Source organism: Marmota flaviventris, chromosome 6, assembly GCF_047511675.1.
Source record: "Marmota flaviventris isolate mMarFla1 chromosome 6, mMarFla1.hap1, whole genome shotgun sequence".
In the NCBI taxonomy this organism is placed as follows: Eukaryota; Metazoa; Chordata; class Mammalia; order Rodentia; family Sciuridae; genus Marmota; species Marmota flaviventris.
In genome coordinates, this window is record NC_092503.1 from 156,180,878 (window position 1) to 156,199,050 (window position 18,173).

Genomic DNA, 18,173 nt, shown 5'->3' on the forward strand with positions numbered 1-18,173 from the left:
AATTAGGGAAATTAAAAAAAAAACAAAAACCTACACTAAGATCTCATCTTATTCTAATCAGAATGACAATGATCAAGAAAAACAATAAGACACATTGTCGAGGTTCTGGGGAAAAGGTACACTTGTACATTGTTGGTGGGACTGCAGATTAGTATAACCATTCTGGAAAGCAGCGTGAAGAGTCCTCAAAAAGCTAGGGATGGAACCACCATATGACTAGCTCTCCCACTCCATGGTATTTTCCCCAGAGATCTAAAACTGCATCCTATAGCGATAAAGCCACCTCAATGTTTACAGCACCACAATTTACAGTAGCTAAGTTACGGAATCAACCCAGGTGCCCATCAATAAGTGAATGGATTAAGAAACCTTGGTGTTTATATATACAATAGAGTTCTACTCAGCCATAAAGAATGAAATTATGGCATTTACCAGTAAATGGATGGAAATGGAGAAAATCATGCTAAGTCAAATAAGCCAAACTCAGAAACTCAAGGGTCAAATTTTTTCCTCTCAAATGCATAAGCTAGAGAAAAATAAAGGAAAGTGGGAGGGAAAGATAGGATATTATAAAGATCAAGGGAAATATCAGTAATGTAGAAGGAGATTGAGAGGCAGGTTAGAGGGATGAAGGGGGGGGCAATGCAGAATGAATTCATAAAACACCACCTTCTGTGCATATAATGCCACAGGGAATTCCACCTTTATTTATAAGTAAAAGGAACCAATTAAATATAAATAAATAGCTGAGCAAAAGGCAATCTAGTAGAGTAGAGGAAGGAGAACCAGGAGAGGAGGGAGGACAGCAGGAAAACGGGCGGGGAAAGATTTTAACATGAAAAAAATCCAACTTTTCTCTTCAAGCCCTGGGAAAAACACTAACATTTCAATCACAAACAAGAATGTTTAGATGAGCAAACCGACAATAAAAATGTGCATGGATATAATATTCTTCCCTCTCCCCCTATAGGAAAACAAATGATCTCAAGAATGATGATTCATAATTTCAGGTTTGTGCTGATTAATTTTTTTACATTCTTTGCAGGGACAGCCAGCCTTCAGCAGGGTTTAAGCTTCAAATTACAATATGGAATAGAGACCATGCATTTAGTAAATGAGAGCAAATACCGCATAAATAGCATTGAACGAAGTTTAAAGACAATGATACTTCAGATCCAAGAAATGCAATTTTCGAGGTTGGGAAAAACACCCAATTTCCCGACTCCACCCTGAGAAACAGCCAGTCATCGCAGCGACCCCGGAAACGCCTTCTCTCGGTGTCAGGAAGAAGCCATCTCCTCAAACCTGGGCGTCTGCGGCTGGCCGCCCCGCCCTCCCCGCGCCTCCACCCGCAGGCTGGGAAGCAGGGTACCACCTGGCGTGGCTGCCCCCAACTCTGAGCCTGGGTCGCGCCCTACCTGCTCCTCTCCCGGCCCCAGACACACACGGGCAGCCCGGCTCGCATCTGTCAAGGTACCTCCCAGCAGGGATAAGCGCTGCTGGCTCCGGGGCAAGTCGCACCTCTGCGGGGCAGCAGGCCGCCCAGAGCGGTGGTCCCCAGCGGGGGATGCAGGCTCCGCTGCCTCGCGGTTGCCACGGCGACGCTCGCGCCTGCGCGGCAGCAGAGTCCCTGCCCAGCCCAGGAGGTGCATCAAACAGCGCAGGGGACCCAGCGGTGCAGAGTGGCCCCTGCTTCCCTCTTCCTTCCCTCCCCACCGCGGCCCGGGTATGAGGGCTCCTTCCTGAAGAACAGCGGCCACGTGCCTTCAGAGGCTGGGGCCCAGCACCCGGTCAAAGGCCTGGGAACTGCCCCTCTCTCCAGCCGAGCCTCAGGGGACCCACTGGGCCACTCTGCACGCTGACGACTTGCAGCTTTCGGGCTGTGGATGGAAACTGATACTCGCCACACAAAAATAACTTAAGAGATGGGAGTTAATGCTTTGATTTACTACACATTGATACATGCTATCCTTCAAGATACGCTGTCTCAATTAAAAAGATTAAAAATGAGTGATTTGCGTATTCCTATTCACTTTACTACAGCTTCTTTTTTAGATTTGTTCATTATGAGCAGCAAACAGGTACTTCACGCGGATTCGTGTGTTATGTAAAAGAAATGATACTTGCAGAGTTTTAAAACAACCTGATCATCCTTTAATATACCACACAGTGCATTTTACCATTTAAAAAAAAAGTTGTGATATGCTGGGATTCCTCTAAATTAATTTCATCAAGTGAATAAGAAATTTATCCCAGATCCATTCTTTTTTCCCACAGAAACGAACCATTAATTCCATGATATATGCTACTAAAATATTACACCAACTTTCACTTGTGATTAACATGTAAAACTCCTTTCCAGAGTCATTGCAAAGGGAACATCACAACAATCAAATAGGTGTTTCAGTTAACCACTGATGAAAATAAGGTCCTGTAACTTCTCATTCTAGTTTTTGCCACGGCATTTTTATGTACTAAGAAAGAAAATTATTCTTGATGATTCCTTGAGGGGGAGGAAACATAGGAAGCTGTTTTCTTTCATAAAAGGTTGAAGTAACAGCAGTGGAGCCAGAAATAGGGAACACAGAAACACACTAAACTATAAACACAAAATTCTTTATTTACAGTACATTTCTCTTGGGGTCACCCCCCTACATACACACACAGACAAACTTTAAAGCACATTTTAAACTTAAAAAAAAAAAAAAAAAAAAGAAAAAGAAAAAGAAAAAAATACTCTTAATTCATTTATTGTAAAATAGCTCTATCTTACAAGTAGCAAAACTAAAAGGTTATTTCTCTTTAAGTATTTATTTTTCTCTTAGGAAAAAGGATCCATGCTGTTATAAATCTGATTTTAATCATTATCAAGACTAATTTTGCCTTTGTTAGCAACATACCTACACCATTAATCAGAAAAAAGTTAAGAAATTTTAAATCATAAGACTTCATTTATAGCTTACCAATTATGTACTATTTAAGTTGGATGCAGGATAGCTGTCACTAACAACAGAGGAGTGTGGCTTTTTCTTTTGAGATTATCTAAACTTGTGAAATATGATAAAAGATCCAGGTCCAGGAACTAAGTAATCTGTTTTTTCTTTCAGTGACTTTTAAAAATTATTACTATTTTGGTGCCTGATTGAAAAACACTATAAAGGTTAGTCCCGAGATAAGGTGGCCCCTGGTGGGAATCTATCTGGAAGCTATGAACACTGACAGAGCTCCCACAGAATTTATGCCCTTTCACTAAATGACCTCACATTCTGAACACAGGCATGTTTAAACAGACATTATTATTATTATTATTTGTGTGTGTGTGTGTGGGGGGGTGCTAGGGATTGAACCCAGGACCTCATGCATGCAAGACAAGCACTCTACCAATTGAGCTATATCCCCAGCCTCAGACATTAATATTTAACTCAGAATTCTGAGAACATAATCTATAAAATCTTTTTTTTTTCTGAAACAATTTTCCAGTATATTAATTTCTCTATATGAAACCTACCTTTCCAGATAGGTAGAAACGATACCTGCAAAAAGTTCAGAAGTCTACTCAAACATTTAAACTCACATGTGAAAACATTTCACAATATCACATCTAAGTTGCACAGAAGACCCCAGTGATCACTAGGAAATCTACCACAGTCCAGTTTCTCCAACCCAAGGAGGTCCAAACTTCGGGGAATAATGTGGCCCTCTTCTGCTGCTGCTCTGAAAAATATCCGATCAAAACGAAGCTTACAAGCGGCAGATATTCCAAGATTGGAGTTCATCTGTGTGTCCCATGTGTACTGGCAATGCTTAGGTTTGCCCAAAAACTCCCACACATCCAAGATGTTGTCAGGTAACCCACCACATTTAGTGACCTGAAAAGAAGAAGAAGAAGAAAAAAAGGATGATGATTCACACTGTTTTTTTTTTTTTCTTATTTAAAAAAGTGTTTGCTATTATCATATCTATGTGTAACATTTTAAACCAGAATGCCAAAAATGATTTGTTAATGCTTAATGTGATATAACTAGAAACATAATAAGAAGCATAATGCTACAGGGTAACACATAGGTAATATATAAATATTGAGAGAGCTATAGAGGTTCAAAATTTGTCCCTTCTCTTCTGCCATGAATACTAATTCTGGGTGTCAGATAAAACACAGAAGGCTGAACACTAAGGCTTCAGTTATTGCTGTTAGTTTTTGAAAACTGAACTTACATGAGAAGAAGGAAAAAACTACTACACTACAAATTTAGACATAGAGCATTTATATTTTAAGCATACGAACAAAATTGAGCTTTCTCCCATTCAAATCCAGGATTTAAAAATTTTTTGTGGCCTGGGCATAGCTCAGTAATAGAGTATATGTTTGCATGTTTGAGGCCCTGGGTTCAATTCCCAGCACCAAATAAATAAACACAAAATAAAGTTGTATCTGTTTATAGTAAAATCTGTACTACACAAAGTTTATCACTCTAGCCATTTTTAAGAACACGATTCTTTGAGATTAAGTATATTCACATTGTTGTGCAACCATCACCACCATCCATCTCTAGACCCTCTCCTCTGTATGAAACTTTATATCCATTAATAACACCAATTCACAATTTCTGTGTCCTCCCAGTCCTTGGCAGTTGTCATTCTGTTTTTCATGTAAGAGAAATAGCATAATATTTTGAACTGCGTGGACTGGCTTCATTCAGTTAGAATAATTTAAGATTTATTAGCGTGTGGCATATGTGAAACTTTTTTTTTTTTTTATTTTTGTGGCACTGGGGATTGAATCTGAGCTACCACCGAGTTATATCTGGAGCACCCCTATCCTTTTCTGAGATAGGATCTTCCCAAGTTGCCAAGGCTGGCCTTGAATTTGCAACCTCCTGCCTCAGCCTCCTGAGTCACTGAGATTACAAGTATGCACCACCGCCAGTAGCTAAAATTTCCTTCCCTTTTAAGCCTCAATAATATTACACTGTATGTATATATTATGTACAATTACACTTGGGTTGTTTGTACTATTTTTTTTTTTTCAGTATTTATTTTTTAGTTGTAGGTGGACACAACATCTTTATTATTTATCTTATGTGGTGCTGGGGAATGAACCCAGGGCCTTGCCTGTGCTAGGCGAGCGCTCTACCACTAAGCCACAACCCCAGCCCTGCTTGTACCTTTTAGGGATTGTGAATAACACTGCTGTGAACAAGGGCATACAAATATCTGTATAAGTCCTTACCTTTCACTTCTTCTAGGTGAATATCTAGAAGCAGAATTCTAGACCAGATAATAATTCTTTTTGTTGTTGTTAAGTTTTTATTTTTTAGTTGTAGATGGACACAATACCTTTATTTATATGAGATGCTGAGGATTGACCCCAATGCCTCACATGTGCAAGGCAAGTGCTCTATCACTGAGCCACAACCCCAGCCCGGAGATCATATAATAATTCTACATTTAATTTTTTGAGGTCCTAAAAAATCCCTACGCTATCTCAACTAAACTGAGGGGACAGAAACTTTTAGTCCTGGACACAGTGACGGCAGGAAAAGGGAGTAAATATATTGATAATTATTATGACATATCAATATAAAGATTTTTGTCTAGAAATATACCATTAGATTTTGTTAATTATTAGTGTGACTGAATATCTTTCATGGTTTTAAAATCTCAAATTTCTAAGTATGCAGAATAAAACTTGACAAAATTAGGGGGATGGGGATGTAGCTCAATGGTAGAGCACTTGCCTTCCATGTGTGAGGCCCTGGGTTCAATTCCCAGAACCACTGGATACATAAATAAAATAAAAAAAGAATTTCAGAAGACAGAGGGTTAACTAATATGGTCAAACTTTTCAGTTCTTTTCACCTCGCAAGTAGGAATGACGCAAATAAACTTAACTTTTTCTAAATTCCTCTAAACATTATTTTCTCTATATGCCTCTTATTAAATCCCGTATATACATTTGTTTCATGTTATCTATTTCACATGCTACATTTGTTTTCGCTAATTAGAGTCTCTCCTACCCCTAGGTATGTATATATTCAGCAAAGGCTAAACAAGTATTTTCTGCCTTGCATTTACAAGGTTATGTATACACTTTGAGTGATCAAAGGTCCTAGTTTCAACGGCTTTGATCAAAGGAACCTAAATTAGCTTCCATAGCAATAACTTCTTCACAGACACTGGACTGACTGGTTACTCACTTCCTGATCCCGTAAGTTTGTATCTCCAGCAAATATAACCGTGGCTGACTCTGGCGCCTCTTGCATTTTCTTTAATACCATTTGTAACTGACTCATTCGTTCCTTGGCATGTCCTCTGGTGCTCTCCAAATGGGAAGTCATAAGGTAAAGGTCATTTTCAGACAAACTCACCTGCAACAAGATGCATAATTATTAAAATGACCAATGATCACTAATGCTGGACGATGGTAACAAAACTGCACACTATTCAATCAACTGGTAAATATTTTACTATTCCTCTTGATGGAAGAAGTGTACTGTACTAACCCTGGCACCAAGAAAGCTGTTTAGCAAGCACATGCTACCTGCACTTCCCCAGGTTCTCCAGGCCATTAGTTCTCTCCTCTAGATGCCTACTGCACACCGCACAGGCTTCTGTTAAAGCCTCCAGACTAAATTAAGACAGAAATTTCTCTCCAAAGCCATAAATTATTTTCAAGCACAAATGGTTCTTATTTATTGTTATATTATTTAGGACCTGGCACACAGGTACTCAAAAAAAAATGACACTCAAGCTGGGTGTAGTGGTGCACACCTATATAATTCCAGTAATTTAGGAGGCTAAGGAAGGAGGATCACAAATTCAAGGCCAGCCTGGGAAACTTAGACAGACCCTGTCTCAAAATTGGGGGCAGTGGGGAGAAGGGGGTGTGTGTGTGTGTGTGTGTGTGTGTGTGTGTGTGTGTGTTGGTGTGCTGAGGATACAGCTCAACGATACAGCACTCCTGGTTTGATCCCTAGTATTGAAAAATAAATAAAAAGTCACTTAATTGAGAACCATTTACCTTTTGCATTTAAGATATTAACAACATAGGATTTGATATTATACTAAAGTTTGCAGAACCAAGTATAATTCTTTCATATAGGATTCATGCCCTTCTATAATCTGGACCATGCTTACTTGTCAACCTCCTGTACGCTATTGACTTCATGCCTCTGCACCCAAATGCAGAGAAGGCTTGTCCATACCTGTACACAAACACCTCTTGTAACTCCTAAGTGTCTGTACATGGTGATTTCCCCACCTGTACAATAAGGCTAATAGTCATTTCTCCTTTCTCTTAATTTACACACAATACCACTTACACCTCTTTATTTACTATATACACAATCTCTCCCTCACTAATCTATCAACTGTATAAAAGCAAGACCTATTTGATTCACTTTTATAAGCCTCACAAACAACAACAGAGTCAAATAGAATTACATTGAGTATAAACGTTTTTTAAGAAGTAAATGTACAATGTTAGAAAACTCTCAAATATTTTTAGGAAAAATCTAACAGGTTAAGAATTCTATTTTTACATGCCTATCTATAATTCAACAAAGTTTTTTAAGACTACTTAAAAGACTATATAAGGAGCAAATTTTTCTGTAGTGGTTTAAAAAATGTTTTCTAAAACTAGACAACATCATGGGATTGCTTTTAAAAATTCTAAAAAAAAAAAGAAAAACACCTCAAATTTAAATGACTTACATGAACACACAAAAGATTCCTCATCATTTTGGTACTTGGAAAAGGAATAATCTCTTGGCTTTTTAATTTCACTCTTGATTTCTTCAACATTATAGCTGTGAAATATCCCTCTTCATGACCTTCAAATGTGTGAGGGAAAAATTCAGTTTATCACAAGTTTCTTTACTGAAGATTTTATAACAAAAGGTAACATATTTAAATGGATCTAAATCTTTAAACTTCTTCAAAATAGCTCACGGCCAATCTAGCCTATGTTTACCTGTCCCATCCCAAAGTTTAATCAGAAGCATGGAAGACATAAAAATAAACAGAGATGGGGGTGTAGTTCAGGTAGAGTATTTGTTTACCACGTGCGAGGCCCTGAGTTCAATCCCTAGCAAAAAATTTTTAAAAATAAAGAATAGAAAGAAAGAAATGCACAGGTAGTTAACTTGATGCCAATATCAAATGAGAAAATTTGAGAAATTTCTGGTATAGAGTAGATGAGACTTAAACTAAGGCAAATCTAGATGAATTTATATATCATACTATATGTATTTACATCTCACGCTAGAAGAAAAATTGTTACAAATGAATAAAAAAATTTAGAAAGATATAAACCTGTCAGAAGGAAAGAGAATAAGAAGAGAAGCACAGCGAATTAAAGTTCTCAACAGCAGAAAAAAGAGAGCACGGAAACAAGTGGTAACTGGTTTATCAGCACAGCGGGGAACCAGTTGAGTGCAGATAGAGGACCACCAAGGAGAAGCAAGCAGGCTTGTTCCACCAAAGTGTGGAAACAGGACTGGACCATAAGGCTACTACAGAAGACAGGTGCTGACCTCAGGCCAGGAGGCCAGGAGAAGGACTGACTACGGGGCTAAACACATCCCAAAGGTCTTCTACACCTCTGGGCAGCCAGTGGTCCCGATACTAATAGGAGACTAGAGATCACCAGCTGTTACGGGAGGGGTGAGAGGAGAATGAGTGAGGTGTGGACTAGAAACAAGGATAAAATGAAGGTGTGCCTACTCAAGAGAGGGTGCCTCAGCTGCTCCCTCCCACTGACCTCCTACTAGCAAGAAGGCAATACAAGCACACCACCAACACCCAGAAGACAGAGCTAAGGAATTTATTCCTCTTATTTTGTTTTTCTTGAGATGGAGGTCTCAGGTCCAGCCATGTTGACTAGCCTAATCTTGAATTCCTGGACGTAAGCAATCCTCCTGCCTCAGCTGGAACTACAGGCATGTGCTACACACAATCCTGGCTTAAGAAGAATTTTTTCTTAAAGCAACTGAATGGTTTCAGGTTAAAGGCTTCTACACACTGACACACAGACAATCGGGGATCTCCCTCAACTCAATAAGCAATTGGCTCTAAAATGAACGAATGCTTCCCTCACCTCTGGTGAGGTGTACTACCCAAACTTGCCCAGAAATATTAAGTTGCAATCAGTTCTTTAGTACCTTGCATTTAACTGTATCAAGAGCCAAGGATTCCTCGACATTTAAGTATCAGGTCTAAGGTAACATGACTGACACAAAAATAGATCAAAAGAGATGAGAAGGAAGTGAAGGCACACAGATTAAAACCTAAAACCAACAACAAGAAGAAAGATGGCTCTTAGAAATAAGCTGCAGTATTCATTAATCAAGAAGAAACATAAGGGGCTGGGGCTGTAGCTCAGTGGTAGAGCACTTGCCTAGCATGTGTGAGACACTGGGCTTGATCCTTGGCACCACATACAAATCAATAAAAAAACAAAAAACAAAAACAAAATAAAGGTATAGTGTTCATTTTTACAACTAAAAAGAAAGAAAGAAAGTATATAAGAAAGAAAACTGTTCAGTGAACAGAAAGCCTATAAAATTAAAATAAATATATCCCAAAAGTTAAGATAGTTGCATCACCTCCATTGTAAACTAGAAGACACTGAGGCAGTGTCTTCAAAATTCACGGGGAAATGACTTTCCTACCTAGAAATCTACATCCATTTAAAATTATCAACCAACTATATGAGGCTAGAACAAAGGCATTTTCAATATTCTAGGATTTAAAAACTTCACTACTCAATGAACTACTTCTTAAAAAGTAATTCAAGGGATTGGCTCCCACAAAAAATGAAGAAGTAAACTGAGGAACAGCAAGGCATGGGATTCAGAAAACAAGAAATACAAAATAAGAGAGACATAAAGAATCCCCCAAGAACATGCCAAAAAGAAGCCCACAAAGAGGAACAAACAGAGATTGAGAGACTCTTTTCCTTTACAGTCATGGATTCAAGAATAAACTAAAATTAAATACAGCATACTAAGTAAAAGCAAAAATTAAAAACAACAACAACAACAACAAAAAAAAAAACCCAGAAAATACTGAATATCAAAACCAGGAGATATGGCCAAGTGCTACGATAAACATACTTAGCAAAAACAAAATAAATGGAAAATTTTAAAAAATCAAATTATTCAGGGCAAAAAGACAAGGGGGACAAAAAAAGAATAAAGACTCTGAAAAAGCATAACCACAATGTAACTATCATGCTTAAAATGACTAATAACTATGCTTAGGGGGCAGCTCAAGTGGCAGAGCACATGTTCAGCACAGACAGGCCCTGGTGATATCCCAGCACACACAATTTAACTGAATTCCACCAAAAACACAGCCAGTGTTTCAAATTGTAGTACATTACATTTTTCAAAAAAATCAGACATTTCAACTACTTTTTCACATTTGTTAACCCTAAACTTTATGTAATATTCTCCTATAATTCTTTTAGAAATCTTATACCTTTTTTCCCTGAAACTTATATTTGTGCTTTTTCTTCTCTATACTCCATTAGGTTAACTTAAACTTTGCTCTATCTCTTTAATCTATTTTTTTTTGGGGGGGGGGGGGGGCAGGCAGGCAGGGGGAGGTACTGGGGATTGAACCCAGGGTGCTTAACCACTAAGGCACATCCCCAGCCCTTTTCATTTTTAAATTTTGAGACAGGGTCTCACTAAGTTGCTTAGGACTTTGCTAAAATGCTGAGGCTGGCCTCAAACTTGTGATCCTCCTCTCTCAGTCTCCCAAATTGCTGAGATTATAAATGATTATAAAGATGTGCCACCCTGCTCAGCTCTTTCACCTGTTTTTCAAAGAAAAAGACAAATTAAATAACAGGAAAAGTGTTACCTGTAATAATTTCGTAACTCCTTGCTCTCTTCTTTAGATAGCTATAATATGGGGGAATAACTTCCTGTAGAAATATTACATCTGGGCTGTACCTAATTAGAAACATCAATTGAATGTAAATACTAGGTATACCATTCATTTTCAGCTACCTCAATGAAAGAAACTCCACAGTGTAAGAAACGTAAAACTGTTACCCTCTAGGGCACTTAATATCCAACATTTATACTGACCTTTGAGTCATGATAAAATGAGAAAGATTTATGTTATTTAACACTCAGCACTATTATGATCAAATTAAAAAGAACAAAGGCCAGGGATGTAGCTCAGAGTCAGAGCACTTGCCCAGCTTGTGTGAGGTCCTGGACATAATCCCTAGCACCATAAAAACAAAAATCCACCACCAAAACACACTGAATGACTTGAGAACCTATAATGATCTTGCCCTTTAATAGATGCTTTCAATATTATCTCTGTTGATTCTCTTAAAATAGTGAGAAAACTAAACTCCAGAAAACTTAAGTGGTTTGTCCAAGTCACTAACTGGTGCAGGGTAAAAACAGATCATTGAATTTTAATTTCACAGTAGTTATAGTAATTACACACAAAGTTTACTGTGTAAAATAATTCTAGAAGGCTTCTAACAAAAATTGGTATTTCCTATCTGTCCCACCTCAAGATGCTACTCTTGGAGGCAATCACCTCACAAGTGTCTCCTGTGAACCTAAATCTAATTCTAAAGCCCACAACACTGAGCTGTCATTCCATAGCTATATAAGACACATTGTCATAGTAAATGATCAACAAAAGTGATACTTACAAAGTTAAGTAGGAACACACCCCACGAGCCCTCTCCTGCAGACTGTTTAGATCCAATCCATCAATATTCCATGTAATGAGAGAGAACATGCTGCCATCTTCTTGCTGAGTATTTTCAGATAGGTTGATTTTTGAACTGGTGGAATCAGTTGTTTCTTCACTGGTTAGGTCAACACTAGCAAAGATCACACAACTTTGCAAATAATCTATATATTGATTAAAAATTCTTTTGTATTTGTAGCCCTTATTTTGCAGATATAGACTAAGAATACCTAATTAGAAAATCCAAAATGTCCTCCCAGACTGAAACACTTCTTGTTCCAAGCATTTCAGATAAAGGGTACTCAGCTTATAATTAATTAATTATGTTATCATTTATTTTGTGGTGCTGGGGATTGAACCCAGGGCCTTGTGCATACGAGGCAAGCACTCTACCAACTGAGCTGTAGTCCCCCTTTATTTATTTATAGGAAAAAGAAGTTTTCTAGCTTTGCCAGCAAAAGAGCAGCACAGGCAACTCCTGTCCCAGAGGCTGTGATTCTGCCCACCAAGGGGAACAGGGGGCTTTTACTGGATTTGAATTTCACTTGTTAATATGAGAGGGTCATTTCTGAGATTTCTGGTACCATCCCCAAAGTCTGAATTACTTTGTTCCTGTGGTGGGTGAGTGCTCAAGGACAGATAACCCTGCCTAGATGGGGAAGAAAGGTAATCCTGTTTCCTCCAAGATTAGGGAGGAGCAGGCAAAGAGGAAGAGAAAAAAACATGTCCATTTAAAAATAAGTCACAGTGGCAGAGTAGCAAGGGCTAATTCAAAGAATAAAGTGGACCACTGTTACATTTCTACATTCCATTTCTACGAAATCTCTAAGCTACTCCTGCTGAGGCAAGGTTGTGGGGATTAACCCGTAATTGAAATTTAAGAAAGCCCTAAAAATATCTGTTTATAGAAGACTAAATGTTAAATGACTGAGGAAAAATAGATTCTGTGTTATCCAAATGTTTGCTCACTTACATAGTTATAACCAATTCAATATCCTTCAGGTGTCATTAAAATAATTTTTTAAGAGGGCTGGTGATGTAGCTCAGGGGTAGCATGCTTGCCTAGCATGTGCAAAGTCCTGGGTTGGGGCCCCCACATCACACATGCGCATAAAATAACCAGAGCCTCATATTAGACTAGGAAATGTAAGAGTTCCAAATTTACTTGGATTATGTTATTTAAAGTAAGAGCTCACTGTTTTAGATTAAAAAAACAACTGCAAATCCTTTTCTATTTCCTTAGTTGAGTGGGGAAGTCTAGTATTCCTCCCCTTGAATTGGACTTTAGTGACTTGTTTGACGAATAGAGGACAGTACAGTGGAAGGGATATGCTAGGACTTCTGAGGCTTGGTCATAAGCCCTGCAGCTTCCACTCAGGCCTTTTGGAACCTTGAGTTGCCCCTTAGAGGCCGGACTATCTTAAGACTGCCACGAGAGGCCATATTTAAGTTCTCCAGTCCATAGTTCTACCCAAACTCTACTGCACCCACATTAAGGCCCCAAATAAATGAGTGAAGAGAGAAAACATTAAAGATGACTGCTAAGGGGCTGAGGTGTGGCTCAGAGGTAGAATACTCGCCTGCATGTGAGGCCCTGGGTTCGAACCTCAGCACCACATATAAATAAATAAAATAATTTTAAAAAAAGATGACTGCTAAGTATTTATAAACTATAAGTTCAAGAAATCTATAGTTTTAATTAACTTAATGCTGACTGCTATGGCTTAGATGTTGTTTGTTAAGCATATATTCATGTGTTTGAGGCTTGGTTCCCGGGGCGGCAGTACTGGGATTTTTAAGGAGTGGGCCCTTGTGGAAGTCCTTAGGTCAGTGGGATTCCTGTCCTTAGAAGGAATACTGGATTCAGGGAGCAAGTTCTCACAAGAGTGGGTTCTTTAAAAAAAACCCTGAGCCTACCTAGTCACTCTCTGGCTTCCTGTGTCAAGATGTGATTGGTCCGCCTGCATGTACTCCTGTCATCCATGTGCCATACCAGGCCCTCTCCAGAGCCTGTGCCATGTTGTTTAGACTTTCAGATTCCAAAACTGTGAACTGAAAAAACCACTTTTTCTTTATAAGTAGCTTAACTTGCCTTTGCTCTGGAATCACTCATTTCTAAGAGGCCCTTGTTCCTTTTAGTGAAGAACTGTGTTTAGAAGCCAACATCTATCTTGGTGCCAGATGAACTTAATGACAATTTTGAAACAAAATATAAATCTTTTAAGTTGTCTTTTTTATACACCACATTTGAGAGCATAAAAAAAAAAAAATGTGTAAGTGCAAAACTTTCCTTTGAGTTTTATCCTCCCCAAAAGCTCTTTCTTCCTCAATAATTATTTACTATTGTATATTTTTTCAAACTCTTATTGCCAAAGAGAAAAAGCTAAATGATTCTAGTATTTTGTCAAGAATGTTAGCACCTTCCTCTTTCATTGGAAGCATTAAAAAAAAAAAAAAAAAAAAAAAAAGGCAGGAATATCAGCCCTTCACTTTTGTCCAATTTTTTTCTTCCACAGTTATATATTTTAAAATGTGTATAGTACTGAACTGGGCTGCATATATGACAGTGATCCCATAAGATTATAATGGAGCTGAAAAAGTCCTATCATTTAGTTACCTTGTAGCCATCTTAAATTTATTTTTAAAAATTTTAGTTGTAGATGGACAAACTATCTGTATTTTTTAAAATTCATTTTTATGTGGTGCTGAGGATTGAACCCAGTGCCTCATGCATGCGAGGCAAGCGCTCTACCACTGAGCTACAGCCCCAGCCCCAGCCATCTTAAATTTAACATCACATTACTTGGGTGTTTGGGGGTGATGCTGGTATGAACAAATTGTACGGTCAGTCATATAAAAGTACTACATCATATAGCTATGTAAGGTAAATTAAATTCTTGATCATAATTGTTTTAGTCAGCTTTCTCACTGCTGTGAATAAAGGATCTGATCAGCACAGAACCCAGGGGTGCTCTACCACTGAGTTATATCCCCACCCCTTTCTATTTTTTTGAGTCAGGGTCTTGCACTAAATTGTAGAAGCTGTCCTCAAACTTAGAATCCTATTTCAAGTTGCTGGGATTACAAGTATGCACCACTGTGCCCAATCTTCCTTTCAAAGTTTAAAGATGACCACCTGTAACTACTTCATACAAAATGTAAGCATTCTTTCTACTCTCCTCAATGGAAGACAATCCAAAGTCCCAATAGATGGGATTGTCATGGAGTGCTGTCATGAATAAAGCACAATACTGTTCTTAATCAGAGCTGACATTTACTGACCTCTTCCTAAGTGCCAGGCCTACTCCAAGGGTCTTATATCTATTAACTCATTCAATCCTTAGAACAACCCCAATGAGGTAGGTACTATTACACACCTCAAGAGAAAGGTTACTCGGTTACTAAATGGCACAGGTGGATTTATATCTCTGCATTTTGGCTCCAGAATTTATGATCTTATTTACTGCACTATTAGTTCTTCTCCTTGTTTCACTGTAATCCAACACCATGTGTGTAATTTATGCATAAATATCCATAATAAGTTCCATAAGTATCCATAATACTTAATGTGGGAAAAGTACCCAAAGAACTGCAATAAAAACTTCCATTCAGAAAAATGGAGAGAGAAACAAACTCCAAAACTAGTGTTGAACAGAAATAATAAGGAAACTGAACTTGACTTCCTCTCCAGTAGTAAATGCTTTAGTCTATCTGATGCCTTAGGTTCTATGTTTGAGAACAAGAGTTCCTCGGCTTTAAATCACCCTGAGGTCTTGTCAAAATGCAGATTATGATTCAGCAGGTTTGGGAGGGGACCTGAGATTTGGCATGTCTAACAAATCCCCAGGCAGTGTCATGCTGTTGGTTAGGAGTAAGAACGCTGTGAACAGAAACATGCAAGAGGCAGGCTCAACATCAGAATCACCGGAGCTCCTTAAAAAAAAAAAAAAAAAAAAAAGGTCAATAAGGTGGGACTGGGGTTATGACCCAGTGGTTGAGCACTTGCCTCGAATGTGTGAGGCACTGGGTTCGATCCTCAGCACCACATAAATAAATAAAATAAAATAAAGACATTGTGTCCATCTACAACTAAAAAAATATTTTTTAAAAGTCGATAAGGAATAAATGGGTCCCACTTCACACTAATTAAGCTCTCTATGGAGTGGGGCCCCAGGACAAAAAAAAATTTTTTTTAACTCCCCAGGTAATTTTAATCCGTAGCTAAGATTCAACACAGCACACCTGGTTTTAAGAAAAATTTTCCTTGTCTCTCCTGAGACACACTAAATATAGATTCTAATGTAGAGGCTAAATCACTTTAGTGTTGTTTGTTTTTGCTAATATCTTAGGAATTTACTGAAGGTTCTACCCACTGCTTTAACATAATCAAAGCCCTTGTGCAGCGGCTTCAATTTTTCTGGTCACAAAATCTTCCTAAAGCCAACATCAAAAATCTAATCAGGTCATGATACATGAATATTTACGCATTAGAAACACCCAGAAGCTTGACCTTTCTCTATTTTCCTCAGGAGAGCTGAGAAAACTAAAGCCGCAGTCTTCTCAGTAGTTGCTCAGAGGTTTAAGAGACAACAGACTACAGCCTTATAACTTTCCCCCCCCTACCAAGGTACCATTCTAGAGTAGGGGACTTCTAATAGCCCCCATGTCACACTACTCAACTCAGTACATTTTTTGTGAGGACCTATATCAAGGAGTTCACTTACTTTGTTTTGATTTATCAGTCTGTTACAAATAACAGACAATGACTCAGAAAAGAGTCTGCACTGTGACTAGCCAACAGTACAGGCTATCCATAAAGTGGGAAGAACTTCATAATTCAACACACACTAGCTGAGACTATTACCTGCCAAATATTGTGTCATATTTTTGAGAAATCAATAATAAATAAAACAGATGTCTTTACCAAACGTGTAGTGTAGTAGAAGATATAAAATACTGAACCACAGTTAAGAGTATGGGGCAAGTTATGACAACGATCACCCAAGATGCTGTATACAAGTACCTAAAGGGGGAAGCTTATCCAGACTTGAAAGGTCATGAAATTTTCAGCAGGTATCATGCCTAAACTGAGTCCTCTAAGATAAATATTAGTAAGGAAGGAAGGAGAAAGAGAAAGTCTCAAGCAAAGGTAATAAAGAAAAACAAATATGGTCCACTGGAATAAATGAAAGTTTGATGCCTGGAATTCTTCCCGTAAAAGGAAAAAGAGGGTGGCAGATGAACATCCTGGAATGATAGGCAGAGTGACAATGGAACTTATAAGGCAAATGGGCTTTATTTTATGAGCAATAAAGCAGGAACTGGGGACAGGTCACTTAAATAAAAGGAGTGTGGATTAAAACCACCACCAAAACCTGCTGTTCTGGTTGGCCAGCAGAGAGCAAACAAACAGAAAACAAGGAGACTTCAAGTAACCATTCTTGGGAGGGAGGAGAGTAGCAGGGCTTGAACCCAGGAGCGCTTGTGTGACCCGGGGCCTGGCTAAGTTGCTGAGGCTGGCTTTGAACTGGCGACCCTTGCCTCGGCCTCCCGAGCTGCTGGGATTCCAGGTGTGCATCACTACACCTGGCAAGTTACCATTTTTTGACAGAGGATCTAACCTCATTCCTTTCAAATTTCGTACAATTCAGGTGAAACTGTCATCAGAGCCAGGCGCAGTGGCGCAGGACCGTCAGCAAAGCTTGCGGACAGCGGGTAACGGGCAGCCGCAGTCTCAGAACAGGGATCCGGGCGCGGGCGCGGGCGCAGGCCCGTCATCCCGGCGGCTCGGGAGGCGGGGGCAGGAGGACGGCGAGTTCAAAGCCAGCCTCAGCGATGGCGAGAGCTTAGCATCTCGGGGAGACCCTGCCTCTAGGTAAAATACGGCACAGGGCTGGGACGTGGCTCAGTGGTCGAGTGCCCCCGCGTTCAATCCCCAGAACCAAAAAAAAAAATAAGTAAATAGGGACGTAGCTCGGGACGCCCGCCCCCGGGCGCCCGCTCACCAGGCCGCGGGCGGCGACGCCTCCCCGGGGCGGCCCTCCTCGGCGCTCTCCTCCACCGGCGGCTCGAAGTAGGAGTTCAGCGCTCTCTGAAAGGCAAAGGCACAGGCTGCAGCGGGGGCGCCGCGGCAAGGCGAGGCGCGGGGCGGAGGCGGCCAAGCGTACTTCCATCTCCCAGTCGTTCTCGGCCAGGTAGCACTGGGCCACGCCGGCGTCGCAGCGCGCCACCGAGGCGAAGTCCTCGCACAGAAGCCGCCGCCTCTTCCCCTCGGGTTCCCCCTCGTCCGGCGCCGCTACCACGCATTCCACCCGCTCCATCACTCGCGCCGCCCGTCGCCCGTGCGCGCTCTGCGCAGGCGCCCGACGCGCCGGTGCTCCCAGTCAGCAGTCCGGCCGGAAACGCGCTCGGCTCTCTGCGGCCCGCGGCGTTGAGGACACAACGCG

General features: G+C 39.9%; 1 protein-coding gene across 2 annotated transcripts; it reads right to left on the reverse strand.

The window, feature by feature from the left end:
* Positions 1-2,600: 2,600 nt before the first annotated feature.
* Positions 2,601-18,172, reverse strand: Tdp2 (tyrosyl-DNA phosphodiesterase 2). Of its 2 annotated transcripts, XM_027948262.2 has the most exons (7): positions 17,895-18,172; positions 17,733-17,818; positions 11,687-11,860; positions 10,870-10,961; positions 7,714-7,832; positions 6,198-6,368; positions 2,601-3,869 (listed from the first exon to the last, which is right to left on the reverse strand). In XM_027948262.2, the coding sequence occupies exons 1-7, from the start codon at positions 18,045-18,047 to the stop codon at positions 3,588-3,590; spliced, it is 1,077 nt and encodes a 358-aa protein (XP_027804063.2). In that variant the 5' UTR covers positions 18,048-18,172; the 3' UTR covers positions 2,601-3,587. The 2 variants fall into 2 exon arrangements, with proteins under 2 accessions (XP_027804063.2, XP_027804064.2); XM_027948263.3 differs by lacking the exons at positions 17,733-17,818; positions 17,895-18,172 and adding an exon at positions 13,645-15,503.
* Between the last annotated feature and the right edge of the window lies 1 nt (position 18,173).

Bases quoted from the DNA above. Each gene is read 5' to 3' on its own strand.
- Tdp2 (XM_027948262.2), bottom strand. From the start codon at position 18,047: ATGGAGCGGGTGGAATGCGTGGTAGCGGCGCCGGACGAGGGGGAACCC. The intron at 7,833-10,869 runs GTAACACTTTTC...ACACATTTGAAG, and splicing joins GAGTTACGAAATTATTACAG to GTCATGAAGAGGGATATTTC. The intron at 6,369-7,713 runs GTAAGTCATTTA...ATCTTGTTGCAG, and splicing joins GGAATCTTTTGTGTGTTCAT to GTGAGTTTGTCTGAAAATGA.